The sequence below is a fragment of the Gorilla gorilla genome, chromosome 2 (genome assembly GCF_029281585.2).
Source record: "Gorilla gorilla gorilla isolate KB3781 chromosome 2, NHGRI_mGorGor1-v2.1_pri, whole genome shotgun sequence".
NCBI classification, from domain to species: domain Eukaryota; kingdom Metazoa; phylum Chordata; class Mammalia; order Primates; family Hominidae; genus Gorilla; species Gorilla gorilla.
The window spans coordinates 85541665-85556482 of NC_086017.1; the positions used below are offsets into that span (position 1 = coordinate 85541665).

The window sequence follows — 14818 nt, forward strand, 5'->3', positions numbered from 1 at the left end:
AGTGAAACCCCGTCTCTACTAAAAATACAAAAAAATTAGCCGGGTGTGGTGGCGGGCGACTGTAGTCCCAGCTACTCCAGAGGCTGAGGCAGGAGAATGGTGTGAACCCGGGAGGAGGAGCTTGCAGTGAGCTGAGATCGTGCCACTGCATTCCAGCCTGGGCGACAGAGGGAGACTCCATCTCAAAAAAAAAGATCTCTGTTTAGAATGCTACCTATTGCCTTCTGGATAGAATCACAACTCTTTACCACAATCGACACAGCTTCAGCCCTGCTTCTATATCCAGCCTCATCTATTTCTGCTCCTCTTCCTTATTTTCCTTCTGGACATGCTGATGGATTGTCAGCTTCCCAGATGTGTGAGGATCTCTCCTGCCTTCCTAATATTCTCATGCTCTCCCTCTGCCTCTGAAGAACTTCCTGCCCCATCTCTCATGCCAAATCCCTTCTTCATTCTTTAAGATGAAGCCCCTTTGCTCCTTCCTTAAAGATGTCTGTCTGGCTTCATTTTGGGGGACGTGCTCCTTCTGCATCTCCCAGAGCCAGCCTGTGTGTGTCAGCTACAACATTTCTTTGCATCTCTGTGTCATATATCACCAAATCTGCCTAAGCTTGAGTGAGTCACTGCATGACAATTTCAGACTCCACCAGCAATGTCCCCACTGACCACGAGGCTTAGACATTTCTCCAGTATGCTCGGGGTTGTGGGATGTTAGCAGTAACCAGCTGGTGAACATCATTTCTTACATCAGAATCAAATCTGTAGATCTCTGCCATTCAGAAGTATTTGGAGTTTAAAATTAGCATAAAGATTTTCCTTAAAATAAGAACAAATGGCTTGAGTAGACTTTTGGAACATAGGATGTTTCCGTTGGTTCATTTCTGTGTTCAGTATTCCCACATGAATCTAAACACGACTCTGCTCTTAGTAGCTCTGTGACCCTGGGAAAGTCACTCAATCTCCCTCAGCTAAATTTTAATGTGTGTGTAATGAGAAAAGAGTTGTGATTTGTATTTAGTGAATAATAACAAACAAAAGACATCTAGCTTTCTGGAACCTGGTATGTAGTAGAACCTCATGGAAATACTAGCTCTGTTGATAAAACTAGACCAAAAGAAGGTTTCAAGGTCAACAATAGTATGAGGCAGTGAAGGACATAGAGGAGAAGCTGCTTCTGCAGCCTGTAGCTCCTGGAGGCCCATTTTGTCCATGATTTAGAAAGAATGCACTACCTTTCCATGAGGAGAAACTGCCCACAGAAATCAAGGCCATTCTTTGAAGACAAACATGTCTTAATAGCCTTTACATTAAGTAATAGTGTAATATAAATAATAATTTATTATTAGTAATAATGTGAAATTATTCACACTACGCTAACCCTAACCCCTAATCCTGACCCTAACCCTAACCCTAACCCTAACTGTAACCCATAACCCTAACCCTAACCCTAACCCAGCCCTAACCCCTAGCCCTAACCCCTAACCCTAACCCCTAACCCTAACCCCTAACCCCTAACCCTAACCCTAACTCTTAACCTGAACCCAAACTTGAACCCGAACCCTAAGCCTTACCCTAAGCCTAAGCCTAACCCCTAACCCTAACCCAAACCCTAAACCTAATGCTCACCCTAACCCTAATCCTCACCCTCACCCTGACCCTCACCCTCACCCTGACCCTCACCCTTACTCTGACCCTCACCCTCACCCTCACCCTAACCCTCACCCTCGCCATTGTGACATATTGCAGGAACCAAAATCCAGGTGATGTAACTCTTGTCTAGCCTCTGCCTACAGGGGGCGTTGTGACATATCTCTACACTGATCACCTAGGTGATGGAACTCTTGTCTAGGCTCTGCCTATGGGGGCACTGTGACAGATCTCTGCACTGATCACCCAAGTGATGTAACACTTGTCTACACTCTGCCTATGGTAGCTTTGTGACATATGTCTGCACTGATGACCCAGATGATGTAACTCTTGTCTAGTCTTTTCCTATGTGGGTTTTGTGACTTGTCTCTGCACTGATCACCCAGATGATGTAACTTTTGTCTAGGCTCTGCTTACTCAGGGGATTGTGACGTATTTCTGCAAAGATCACCCAGGTGATGTAACTCTCCTCTAGGCTCTGCCTACTGGGGGCATTGTTACATATCTCTGCACTGATCACCCAGGTGATGTAACTCTCGTGTTGGATCTGCCTATGGGGGCATTGCAACATATTTCTGCACTGATCACCCAGGTGATGTAACTCTTGTCTAGGCTCTGTCTACTGGGGGCATTGTGACATAATTCTGCACTGATCACCCAGGTGATAGGACTCTTGTCTAGGCTCTGTCTACTGGGGGCATTGTGACATATTTCTGCACTGATCACCCAGGTGATAGGACTCTTGTCTAGGCTCCGCCTACAGGGGGCATAGTGACATATCCCCGTACTGATCATCCAGGTGATATAATTCTTGTGTGGGCTCTGCCTACAAGGGGCACTGTGAAATATCTCTGCACTGATCATCTAGGTGATGTAACTCTTGTCTACACTCTGCCTGCAGGGACGTTGTGGGATATCTCTGCACTGATCAACCAGGTGATGTAACTCTTGTCCAGGCTCTGCTTACAGGGGGTATTGTGACATATCTCTGCACTGATCACCTAAGTGATGCAACACTTGTGCAGGCTCTGCCTACAGGGACATTTCAACATATCTCTGCACTGTTAACCGAGGTGATGTAACTCTTGTCTAGGCTGTGCCCACAGGGGGATTGAGACATGTCTCTGCACTGATCCCGAGGTGATCCAACTCTTGCCTGGTCTCTGCCTACTGGGGACATTGTGACATCTTTCTGCACTGATCTCCCAGGTGATGTAACTTTTGTCTAGGCTCTGCTTACAGGGGGTATTGTGACATATCTCTGCACTGATCACCCAGGTGATGTAACTCTTGTCTAGGATCTGCCTACAGGGTGCTTTGTGACATATCCCTGCAATGATCACCCAGGTGATGTACCACTTGTCAAGGCTCTGCCTACAGGGGCATTGCGATGTATCTCTGCACTGATCACCTAGGTCATGTAACTCTTGTCTAGGCTCTGCCTACAGTGGCATTGTGACATATCTCTGCACTGATCACCCAGGTGATGTAACTCTTGTCTAGGATCTGCCTAAAGGGACTTTGTAACGTAACTCTGCATTGATCATCCAGGTGATGGGGCTTTTGTCTAGGCTCTGCCTAAGGGGGCATTGTGACGTATTTCTGCACTGATCACCTAGGTGACGGACTCTTGTCTTGGATCTGCCTATGGGGACATTGTGACATATCTCTGCTCTGATCACCTAGGTGATGTAACTGTTGTATAAGCTCTGACTACAAGGGAATTGTGAGAGATCTCTCCACTGATCACCCAAGTGATGTAACTATTGTCTAGGCTTTGCCTACAGGGAGTTTTGTGACATACCTTTGCACTGATCATCCAGGTGATGTAACTCATCTAAGCTCTGCCTACAGGGGCTTTGTGACATATCTCTGCACTGATCACCTAGGTGAAGTAACACTTTTATAAGCACTGCCTACAGGGAATTTTGACAAATCTCTGCACTGATCACCTAAGTGATGTAACTCTTGTCTACCCTCTGCCTACAGAGGGCATTGTGAAATATCTCTGCACTGATCACCCAGGCGATGCAACTCTTGTCTAGGATCTGCCTACAGGGGGTATTGTGAAATATCTCTGCACTGATCAACTAGGTGATGTAATTCTTGTCTAGACTCTGCCTACAGGGGCGTTTTGACATATCCCTGAACTGATGACAAAGGTGATGTAACTCTTGCCTAGGCTTTGCCTACAGGGGCGTTTTGACATATCCCTGAACTGATGACAAAGGTGATGTAACTCTTGCCTAGGCTTTGCCTACAGGGGACATTGTGACAAATCTCTGCACTGATCATCCAGGTGATGCAACTCTTCTCTATGCTCTGCCTGCAAGGGGCATTGTGACATATCTCTGCACTGATCACCTGGGTGATGTAACTCTTTTCTAGTCTCTGCCTACAGAGGGCGTTGTGACATCACTCTGCACGGATCACCCGGGTTATGTAACTCTTGTCTAGGCTCTGCCTATGGGAGCATTGTGACGTATCTCTCCACTGATCACCCAAGAGATGTGACTCTTGTCTAAGCTCTGCCTACAGGGGCATTGGGAAATATCTCTGCACCAATCACTGAGGTGATGTAACACTTGTCTAGGCTTTGCCTACAGCGGGATTTATGATATATCTGCACTGATCACCCAGTTGATGTAACTCTTGTCTAGGCTCTGCTTACAGGGGGTATTGTGAGATATCTCTGCACTGATCACCCAGGTGATGTAACTCTTGTCTAGGCTCCGCCTACAGAGGCATTTTAACATATCACTGCACTGATCACCGACATGATGTAACTTGTATAGGCTTCTCCGACAGGGGGCATTGAGACATATCTCTGCACTGATCACTGAGGTGATGCAACTCTTGTCTGGGATCTGCTTACAGGGGGCATTGTGACATATCTGCCCTGATCACCCAGGTGACGTAACTCTTGTCTAGGCTCTGCCTACTGGAGACATTGTGACGTATCTCCACACTGATCACCCAGGTGATGTCACTTTTGTCAAGGATATGGCTACAGGGACATTGTGACATGTCACTGCACTGATCACACAGCTGATGTAACTCTTGTCTAGGCTCTGGCTACAGGGGGCTTGTGACACATCTCTGCACTGATCACCCAGGTGATGTAACACTTGTCTAGGCTCTGCCAAAAGGTGGCATTGTGACATAACTCTGCACTGATCACCCAGGTGATGGGACTCTTGTCTAGGCTCTGCCTACAGGGGCATTGTGACATATCTCTGCAGTGATCACGCAGGTGATATAACTCTTGTCTGTATCTGCCTACTGGCGGCATTGTGGCATATTTCTGCACTGATCACTCAGGTGATGGACTCTTGTCTTGGATCTGCCTATGGGGGCATAGTGACATATCCCTGCACTGATCACCCATGTGATGTAACGCTTGTCTAAGCTGCGCCTAAGGGGGAATTGTGAGAGATATCTCCACTGATCACCCAGGTGATGTAACTATTTTCTGGGATTTGTCTACAGGGGGCTTTGTGACATATTTCTGTACTGATCACCCAGGTGATGTAACACTTGTCTAGGCTCGACCTACAGGGGCTTTGTGACATATTTCTGTACTGATCACCCAGGTGATGTAACTCTTGTCTAGGCTCTGCCTACAGGGGGTGTTGTGACATATCTCTGCACTGATCACCCAGGTGATGTAACATTTATCTAGGCTCTGCCTACAGGGGCGTTTTGACATAGCTCTGCACTGTACACCTAGGTTATGTAACTCTTGGCCACTCTCTGCCCACAGGGGGCTTTGTGAAATATCACTGCACTGATCACCCAGCTGATGTAACTCTTGTCTAGGCTCTGCCTAAAGGGGGTATTGTGACATATCTCTGCACTGATCACCTAGGTGATGTAACTTTTTTCTAGGCTCTGCCTACAGGGCTGTTTTGACATATCTCTGAAGTGATCACCGAGGTGATGTAACTCTTGTCTAGGCTTTGCCTACAGCGGGCATTGTATTATATCTCTGCACTGATCACCCAGGTGATACAACTCTTCTCTAGGCTCTGCCTACAGGGTGCATTGTGACATATCTGTGCACTGATCATGCAGGTGATGTAACTCTTCTCTAGGCTCTGCCTACAAGGTGCTTTGTGACATCATCGAGGTGATGTAACTTTTGCCTAGGCTCTGCCTAAGGGGGCATTGTGACACATCTCTGCACTGATCACTGAGGTGATGTGACCCCTGTCTAAGCTCTCCCTATGGGTGCATTGTGAGATATCTCTGCACTGATTCCCTAGATGATGTAACTCTTTTCTAGGCTTTGCCTAAAGGGGGATTTGCCACATATCTCTGTTCTGATCACCAAGGTGATGTAACCCTTTTCTAGGCTCTGCCTACGGGGGAATTGTGACATATCACTGCACTGATCACCCAGGTGATGTAACTCTTCTCTAGGCTCTACTTTCAGGGGGCTTTGTGATATACCTCTACACTGATCAACTAGGCGATGTAACTATTTTCTAGGCTTTGCCCAGAGGGGGCACTGTTACATATCTCTGCACTGATCACCCAGGTAATGCAACCCTTGTCTACGCTTTGCTTACAGGGGCATCGTGACATATCACTACATTGATCACACAGGTGATGGGACTCTTGCCGACGCTCTGCCTACAGGGGTCTTTGTGACATATCTCTGCACTCATCACTCAGGTGATGGGACTCTTCTCTATACTCTGCCTAGAGGGGGATTTGTGACATATCTCTGCACTGATCACCCAGGTGATGGAAGTCTTGTCTAGGCTCTGTCTATGGGGGCATTGTGTCAAATATCTGCACTGATCACCCAGGTGATGTAACACTTTTCTAGGCTCTGTCTACACGGATTTTTGTGACATATCACTGCACTGATCACCCAGGTGATGTATCTCTTGTCTAGGCTCTGCCTACAGGGGAATTTTGACGTATCACTGTACTGGTCACCCAGGTGATGTATCTCTTGTCTAGGCTCTGCCTACAGGGGTATTGTGACATATCTCTGCACTGATCACCTAGGTGATGTAACTCTTGTCTACACTCTGAATACAGGGGCATTTAGACATATATCTGCACTGATCACCTAGGTGATGTAAGCCTTTTATGGGCTTTGCCTACAGGAGGCTCTGTGACATATCTATGCACTGATCTTTGAGGTGAAGCAACTCTTGTCTAGGCACTGCCTACAGGAGACATTGGTACATATCTCTGCACAGCTCACCCAGGTGATGGACTCTTGTCTTAGATCTGCCTACATGGACATTGTGACACATCTCTGAACTGATCAACCAAGTGATGAAACTCTTGTCTACGCTCTGCCTACAGGGGATTTGTGACATATCTCTGCACTGATCACCCTGAGGAGGGAACTCTTGTCTACGCTCTGCCTACAGGAGGCTTTATGACTTATCCCTGCAGTGATAACCTAGGTGATGTAACACTTGTCTAGGCTCTGCCTACACGGGAATTCTCACATATCTCTACACTGATCACCCAGGTGATGTAACTCCTGTCTAGCTTCAGCCTACAGAAGCATTTTGACATATCTCTGCACTGATCACCCAGGTGATGTAACCCTTGTCTGAGTTCTGCCTACAGGACACTCTGCCTACAGGAGGATTTAAGACTTACCCCTGCACTGATCACTAGGTGATGCAACACTTGTCTGGGTTCTGTCTACACGGGAATTTTCACATATCTCTACACTGATCACCGAAGTGATGTAACCCTTGTATAGGTTCAGCCTACTGGGGAGTTCTGACATACCTCTGCACTGATCACCTAGGTGATGTAAATCATTTCCAGGCTTTTTCTACAGGGGACATTGTGACATATCACTGCACTGACCACCAAAATGATACAAATCTTTTCTAGGCTCCGCAGGTAGGGGTCATTGTGACATATCTCTGAACTGATCATCCAGGTGATGAAACTCCTCTCCAAGCTTTGCCTACAGAGCGTCGGAAGGTGTCGGGAGAGCCTCGGGAGCAATTTCACGGACGGACAAGGGCAGAAAGGCCAGCGGGCACCCTTGCACCTCAGCCGGCCTACACACTGCGCGCAGGTCTAGCCAGGAGGCCGGCAAAGACACCTAGAGGAATTCCCTCCGCCCATCCTTCCGCCCCTCTAGGTCTCCCGTTCCTCTCTCCATCTCTGCCCGCCTTCCCTCCCACCTGGAACGGTCAGCGTCCCCGGCGTGCGCGGGGCCTGCGGTCGGCGTTCCGCCGGCAGGCGCTCCACGGTGGCAGCTGGGAGGCTGCAGGGGCACGGACGGGCGAGCGACGGTGGAGCGGAGGCGCAGAGGAGGCGAGCCGCGGGAGGGATGGCAGGCCTGGGCGCTGCGCGGGCCCGGTGTTTGGCGGGACGGGGGTCTCCACCCAGCCCAGGGGAGGACGCATTTTCCGGGGGTGGGGGGTGGGGGTGGGGGTGGGGAGGGGGTGGTCGGGCGTGGGTGGGGTGCTGGAAAGCCGTGAGAGCTCTGCCCGGGCTGCTCCCACAGCCTAGGCGGCTGCCCGCAAACCCGCGCGTGCGCAGTAGGCGGCCCACCTGCTGCTACCTGGGCCGGCTCTGGGATCCCCGGGATGCCCAGGAAAGAATGGCAGTTCTCTGCTGTGTGGAGTCTCTCGCCGGGCCTAGACCTAGAAGGCAGGAATCCCAGGCGGGTCAGCCCGGCGGGGAAGACACGCCGCTCCACGCCCAGCCAGGTGTTCCCCGCGAAAGAGAGGCCACCGCCCTGCCCCGACCCGACCCGACCCAACCCGACCCGACCCGACCCCGTCCCAACCCCGCGTCCTAAAGCTCCTCCAGCAGAGCCCGGTATTCTTCCTCGCTGAGGGGTGCTTCCAGCGAGGCGGCCTCTTCCAAGGCCTCCAGCTCCCCCGGGGCCTCCGTTTCTAGGAAAGGTTGCGCCCGCTGCAGAAACTCCGGGCTCGCCAGGAGCTCATCCAGCAGCAGGCCGGAGGGGAGTGCAGACGAGCGCCCCGGCTCCTGGAGCGCCTGGGAGGGCGCCCGGATGCCTTGCATCTGCCCCTGCCGCGCGGAGGCCTCCGGGGGCGCGGGCTGGGGAGGTGGAGCTGCCCCGGCTTGGGGTTCCCACGCCGCCCCGGCGACCTGGGGACCCCGGCCCCAGCCCCACCACGGACTCCCCTGGGACGTGGGTGGCGCAAGCACACCTTGGCCCTGTGGCCCCGCTTGAGCGGGCCCAGGCTGTCCCACCGCGCAAGGGCCCGGCGGGCCGTCGCGCTGCGGGTCCCGGTCCTCCCGGCATTTGCCCGGCTGCGGAGGCCACCGAGGAGTCTGAGGGTGGGAGAGCGCCCCTTCCGGAGGAGCCGGGGCAGCGTAGGCAAAATCCCCGCGTGCCGGGGCAGGTTGGGAGATCCCCTCTGCCGGCGCGGCCTGGCTGGGCTGGAGCACGGGGACGGCCCTCGCTCCCTGGCTCACGAAAGCCCCCTGTGGGAGGGCCCCAGGCGCGCAGGGCACGTGGGGTGCGGGAAGCCCCGTTCCCCACGCCCCGGTGTGGGCGAAGGCGACCCACGAGGGAGCAGGGTGACACCCGCCGGGGGCCGCGTCGCACAGGCCGCCTGCGTGCGCGGGCGCCCTGCCACCCTGTCCCGGGTGCCTGGCCCTTCGATTCTGAAACCAGATCTGAATCCTGGACTCCGGGAGGCCCGTCTCTCTGGCCAGCTCTTCCCTGGCGGCGATGCCTGGAAAGCGATCCTTCTCAAAGGCTCGGAGGAGCAGGGCGGTCTGGGATCCGGTGACGGCGGTCCGCTTTCGCCTGCCTTCTTGCGGGCCGCGTCTCCCGGGCCAGGGCCGAGATTCCCGCCGGTGCTGCCTCAGCTGGCGTGACCTCTCATTCTGAAACCAAATCTGGACCCTGGGCTCCGGAATGCCGATAGCCTGGGCCAGCCGTTCTCTGGTGGCGATGCCCGGGTACGGGTTCCGCTCAAAGCAGGCTCGCAGGGCCTCGCTTTGGCTCGGGGTCCAAACGAGTCTCCTTCGCCGTCCTCGTCCTCGGGCTTCCGCGGGGAGGGTGCTGTCCGAAGGTGTCGGGAGGGCCATCGCGGGGAGCCCCGGCCGGAATTTCACGGACGGACACGGGCAGAGAGAGGCCGGCGGGCTCCCGTGCACCTCACTGTGCACTGCGGCAGGTGCAGCCAGACTGTGCACTGCGGCAGGTGCAGCCAGGAAGCCGGCCCAGACAGCCAGCCAGCGGCTCTTATAAAGGCCCACAGGCAGGCAGGCTCCACCCCTTCATGAAGGGCGGTGAGCCCTGGGACAGCACGCCGCCCCCCGCCCCCCAGGAAGGGCCCCAGGGCGTTGAGGCCAGGGTCGGGGTGGGGGGGTTTGAGGTGGGGCGGGGGAGGGCGTGGTGATGGTGGTGGTGGTGGGGCCGGAGAGACGAAGCGGAAGGGGGAGAGGGGGAAGGGGTGAGGGGGGCGCGTTTCGGGGGCTGGCTCTCCCGACCTCTCCACGAATCCCGCGGGAACTGGAAGCCGCTCTCTGGGCTCCCGCGCGTCTTCAGCAGGGAGAAACCAGCCTGGAAGGGTGGAGGGGAGTGTGGAAATGAACCTCCGTGGGAGTCTTGAGCTTTCCAGGCCCTCTCTCCGTGAAGGAGGCAATGCCCGTGGGTGTCGCCGTTGCCGGGACAGTCTCACACACGCAGGCGTGTGGCTCTGGTTCATCTCCACGTAGAAGACCAGAGCGAGACCCCAGAGAGAAGATACATCCCCGGCGCGATGGCCTGACGATGGATTCCTGTGTCCGGCAACATGGGGAGGCTGCAGTGTGGCCGGTTTGGAAACTGGCAAGGAGAGCGAAGGCGCCATGCCGGTCTTCCACCCTTCCCTGGGATGTTTCTGGGTGCCCGCAGAGCTCCGGGAGCAAACAGTCAGCACGGCCAGCCTTTCGGGGGCCCGAGAGACGTGAGCAACAGGCCCCCTTGCAGAGGGCAAAGCAACGTGGAATCCAAAATCGCGCCTCAGTCGTCCTGAGTGTGGCTCCTCCGTGGTCGGGGCTGTCGGCCTCGCGCTCCGTTGCAGGGCTCAGCCTGGGGATGTGCGGTCTGTGCACCAGGCGGTTGAAAACCCGACGGCAACCCGAGTCCCGGTCTTTTGTCTCTGAGGAAACCGCCCACTCCTTGGGCCACGGAATCGGGGCGAATGAGTGCCCCGCCGGCCGACGCGGCGGCGGCTGTGGGCCCAGCCCTCAGCCGACGCCGGGCGCTTACCGTTTTCCCGGAGCGCGGGGGTCCCGTCGCTCCCGGAGGCCGAAGGCCGCTTTTGCTCTCTGCCTTCCTCCCTCTGTCCCTGGCTCCCTGCCGCCCGCCCCCTGTCCCTGCGTCGCTCTGTCTTTCCCTCCGTTCCTCACTGCCTCCCTCTCTCCCACCCTCCCTCCCTCCCTCCTAACGTCCCTCCGCCCATCCTTCCGCCCCTCTAGGTCTCCCGTTCCTCTCTCCATCTCTGCCCGCCTTCCCTCCCGCCTGGAACGGTCAGCGTCCCCGGCGTGCGCGGGGCCTGCGGTCGGCGTTCCGCCGGCAGGCGCTCCACGGTGGCAGCTGGGAGGCTGCAGGGGCACGGACGGGCGAGCGACGGTGGAGCGGAGGCGCAGAGGAGGCGAGCCGCGGGAGGGATGGCAGGCCTGGGCGCTGCGCGGGCCCGGTGTTTGGCGGGACGGGGGTCTCCACCCAGCCCAGGGGAGGACGCATTTTCCGGGGGTGGGGGGTGGGGGTGGGGGTGGGGAGGGGGTGGTCGGGCGTGGGTGGGGTGCTGGAAAGCCGTGAGAGCTCTGCCCGGGCTGCTCCCACAGCCTAGGCGGCTGCCCGCAAACCCGCGCGTGCGCAGTAGGCGGCCCACCTGCTGCTACCTGGGCCGGCTCTGGGATCCCCGGGATGCCCAGGAAAGAATGGCAGTTCTCTGCTGTGTGGAGTCTCTCGCCGGGCCTAGACCTAGAAGGCAGGAATCCCAGGCGGGTCAGCCCGGCGGGGAAGACACGCCGCTCCACGCCCAGCCAGGTGTTCCCCGCGAAAGAGAGGCCACCGCCCTGCCCCGACCCGACCCGACCCAACCCGACCCGACCCGACCCCGTCCCAACCCCGCGTCCTAAAGCTCCTCCAGCAGAGCCCGGTATTCTTCCTCGCTGAGGGGTGCTTCCAGCGAGGCGGCCTCTTCCAAGGCCTCCAGCTCCCCCGGGGCCTCCGTTTCTAGGAAAGGTTGCGCCCGCTGCAGAAACTCCGGGCTCGCCAGGAGCTCATCCAGCAGCAGGCCGGAGGGGAGTGCAGACGAGCGCCCCGGCTCCTGGAGCGCCTGGGAGGGCGCCCGGATGCCTTGCATCTGCCCCTGCCGCGCGGAGGCCTCCGGGGGCGCGGGCTGGGGAGGTGGAGCTGCCCCGGCTTGGGGTTCCCACGCCGCCCCGGCGACCTGGGGACCCCGGCCCCAGCCCCACCACGGACTCCCCTGGGACGTGGGTGGCGCAAGCACACCTTGGCCCTGTGGCCCCGCTTGAGCGGGCCCAGGCTGTCCCACCGCGCAAGGGCCCGGCGGGCCGTCGCGCTGCGGGTCCCGGTCCTCCCGGCATTTGCCCGGCTGCGGAGGCCACCGAGGAGTCTGAGGGTGGGAGAGCGCCCCTTCCGGAGGAGCCGGGGCAGCGTAGGCAAAATCCCCGCGTGCCGGGGCAGGTTGGGAGATCCCCTCTGCCGGCGCGGCCTGGCTGGGCTGGAGCACGGGGACGGCCCTCGCTCCCTGGCTCACGAAAGCCCCCTGTGGGAGGGCCCCAGGCGCGCAGGGCACGTGGGGTGCGGGAAGCCCCGTTCCCCACGCCCCGGTGTGGGCGAAGGCGACCCACGAGGGAGCAGGGTGACACCCGCCGGGGGCCGCGTCGCACAGGCCGCCTGCGTGCGCGGGCGCCCTGCCACCCTGTCCCGGGTGCCTGGCCCTTCGATTCTGAAACCAGATCTGAATCCTGGACTCCGGGAGGCCCGTCTCTCTGGCCAGCTCTTCCCTGGCGGCGATGCCTGGAAAGCGATCCTTCTCAAAGGCTCGGAGGAGCAGGGCGGTCTGGGATCCGGTGACGGCGGTCCGCTTTCGCCTGCCTTCTTGCGGGCCGCGTCTCCCGGGCCAGGGCCGAGATTCCCGCCGGTGCTGCCTCAGCTGGCGTGACCTCTCATTCTGAAACCAAATCTGGACCCTGGGCTCCGGAATGCCGATAGCCTGGGCCAGCCGTTCTCTGGTGGCGATGCCCGGGTACGGGTTCCGCTCAAAGCAGGCTCGCAGGGCCTCGCTTTGGCTCGGGGTCCAAACGAGTCTCCTTCGCCGTCCTCGTCCTTGGGCTTCCGCGGGGAGGGTGCTGTCCGAAGGTGTCGGGAGGGCCATCGCGGGGAGCCCCGGCCGGAATTTCACGGACGGACACGGGCAGAGAGAGGCCGGCGGGCTCCCGTGCACCTCACTGTGCACTGCGGCAGGTGCAGCCAGACTGTGCACTGCGGCAGGTGCAGCCAGGAAGCCGGCCCAGACAGCCAGCCAGCGGCTCTTATAAAGGCCCACAGGCAGGCAGGCTCCACCCCTTCATGAAGGGCGGTGAGCCCTGGGACAGCACGCCGCCCCCCGCCCCCCAGGAAGGGCCCCAGGGCGTTGAGGCCAGGGTCGGGGTGGGGGGGTTTGAGGTGGGGCGGGGGAGGGCGTGGTGATGGTGGTGGTGGTGGGGCCGGAGAGACGAAGCGGAAGGGGGAGAGGGGGAAGGGGTGAGGGGGGCGCGTTTCGGGGGCTGGCTCTCCCGACCTCTCCACGAATCCCGCGGGAACTGGAAGCCGCTCTCTGGGCTCCCGCGCGTCTTCAGCAGGGAGAAACCAGCCTGGAAGGGTGGAGGGGAGTGTGGAAATGAACCTCCGTGGGAGTCTTGAGCTTTCCAGGCCCTCTCTCCGTGAAGGAGGCAATGCCCGTGGGTGTCGCCGTTGCCGGGACAGTCTCACACACGCAGGCGTGTGGCTCTGGTTCATCTCCACGTAGAAGACCAGAGCGAGACCCCAGAGAGAAGATACATCCCCGGCGCGATGGCCTGACGATGGATTCCTGTGTCCGGCAACATGGGGAGGCTGCAGTGTGGCCGGTTTGGAAACTGGCAAGGAGAGCGAAGGCGCCATGCCGGTCTTCCACCCTTCCCTGGGATGTTTCTGGGTGCCCGCAGAGCTCCGGGAGCAAACAGTCAGCACGGCCAGCCTTTCGGGGGCCCGAGAGACGTGAGCAACAGGCCCCCTTGCAGAGGGCAAAGCAACGTGGAATCCAAAATCACGCCTCAGTCGTCCTGAGTGTGGCTCCTCCGTGGTCGGGGCTGTCGGCCTCGCGCTCCGTTGCAGGGCTCAGCCTGGGGATGTGCGGTCTGTGCACCAGGCGGTTGAAAACCCGACGGCAACCCGAGTCCCGGTCTTTTGTCTCTGAGGAAACCGCCCACTCCTTGGGCCACGGAATCGGGGCGAATGAGTGCCCCGCCGGCCGACGCGGCGGCGGCTGTGGGCCCAGCCCTCAGCCGACGCCGGGCGCTTACCGTTTTCCCGGAGCGCGGGGGTCCCGTCGCTCCCGGAGGCCGAAGGCCGCTTTTGCTCTCTGCCTTCCTCCCTCTGTCCCTGGCTCCCTGCCGCCCGCCCCCTGTCCCTGCGTCGCTCTGTCTTTCCCTCCGTTCCTCACTGCCTCCCTCTCTCCCACCCTCCCTCCCTCCCTCCTAACGTCCCTCCGCCCATCCTTCCGCCCCTCTAGGTCTCCCGTTCCTCTCTCCATCTCTGCCCGCCTTCCCTCCCGCCTGGAACGGTCAGCGTCCCCGGCGTGCGCGGGGCCTGCGGTCGGCGTTCCGCCGGCAGGCGCTCCACGGTGGCAGCTGGGAGGCTGCAGGGGCACGGACGGGCGAGCGACGGTGGAGCGGAGGCGCAGAGGAGGCGAGCCGCGGGAGGGATGGCAGGCCTGGGCGCTGCGCGGGCCCGGTGTTTGGCGGGACGGGGGTCTCCACCCAGCCCAGGGGAGGACGCATTTTCCGGGGGTGGGGGGTGGGGGTGGGGGTGGGGAGGGGGTGGTCGGGCGTGGGTGGGGTGCTGGAAAGCCGTGAGAGCTCTGCCCGGGCTGCTCCCACAGCCTAGGCGGCTGCCCGCAAACCCGCGCGTGCGCAGTAGGCGGCCCACCTGCTGCTA

General features: G+C 58.4%; 2 protein-coding genes across 2 annotated transcripts; both read right to left on the reverse strand.

Annotated features, from left to right (window-relative positions):
* Positions 1–8439: 8439 nt before the first annotated feature.
* Positions 8440–9708, reverse strand: LOC129532360 (double homeobox protein 4-like protein 4). The gene has a single exon (XM_055381475.2). It carries the CDS (start codon positions 9706–9708, stop codon positions 8440–8442), a length of 1269 nt encoding a protein of 422 aa, XP_055237450.1.
* Positions 9709–11747: 2039 nt separating this feature from the next.
* Positions 11748–13091, reverse strand: LOC101128508 (double homeobox protein 4-like protein 4). Its single transcript, XM_063703463.1, has 3 exons — positions 12396–13091; positions 12171–12230; positions 11748–12014 (listed from the first exon to the last, which is right to left on the reverse strand). Exons 1-3 carry the CDS (start codon positions 13014–13016, stop codon positions 11748–11750), a joined length of 948 nt encoding a protein of 315 aa, XP_063559533.1. The 5' UTR covers positions 13017–13091.
* Positions 13092–14818: the final 1727 nt, after the last annotated feature.

Bases quoted from the DNA above. Each gene is read 5' to 3' on its own strand.
- LOC129532360 (XM_055381475.2), bottom strand. From the start codon at position 9,708: ATGGCCCTCCCGACACCTTCGGACAGCACCCTCCCCGCGGAAGCCCGA.
- LOC101128508 (XM_063703463.1), bottom strand. From the start codon at position 13,016: ATGGCCCTCCCGACACCTTCGGACAGCACCCTCCCCGCGGAAGCCCAA. The intron at 12,231-12,395 runs GTGAGCCAGGGA...TGGCCTCCGCAG, and splicing joins CCCTCCCACAGGGGGCTTTC to CCGGGCAAATGCCGGGAGGA. The intron at 12,015-12,170 runs GTGGGACAGCCT...CCACCTCCCCAG, and splicing joins GCCCGCCGGGCCCTTGCGCG to CCCGCGCCCCCGGAGGCCTC.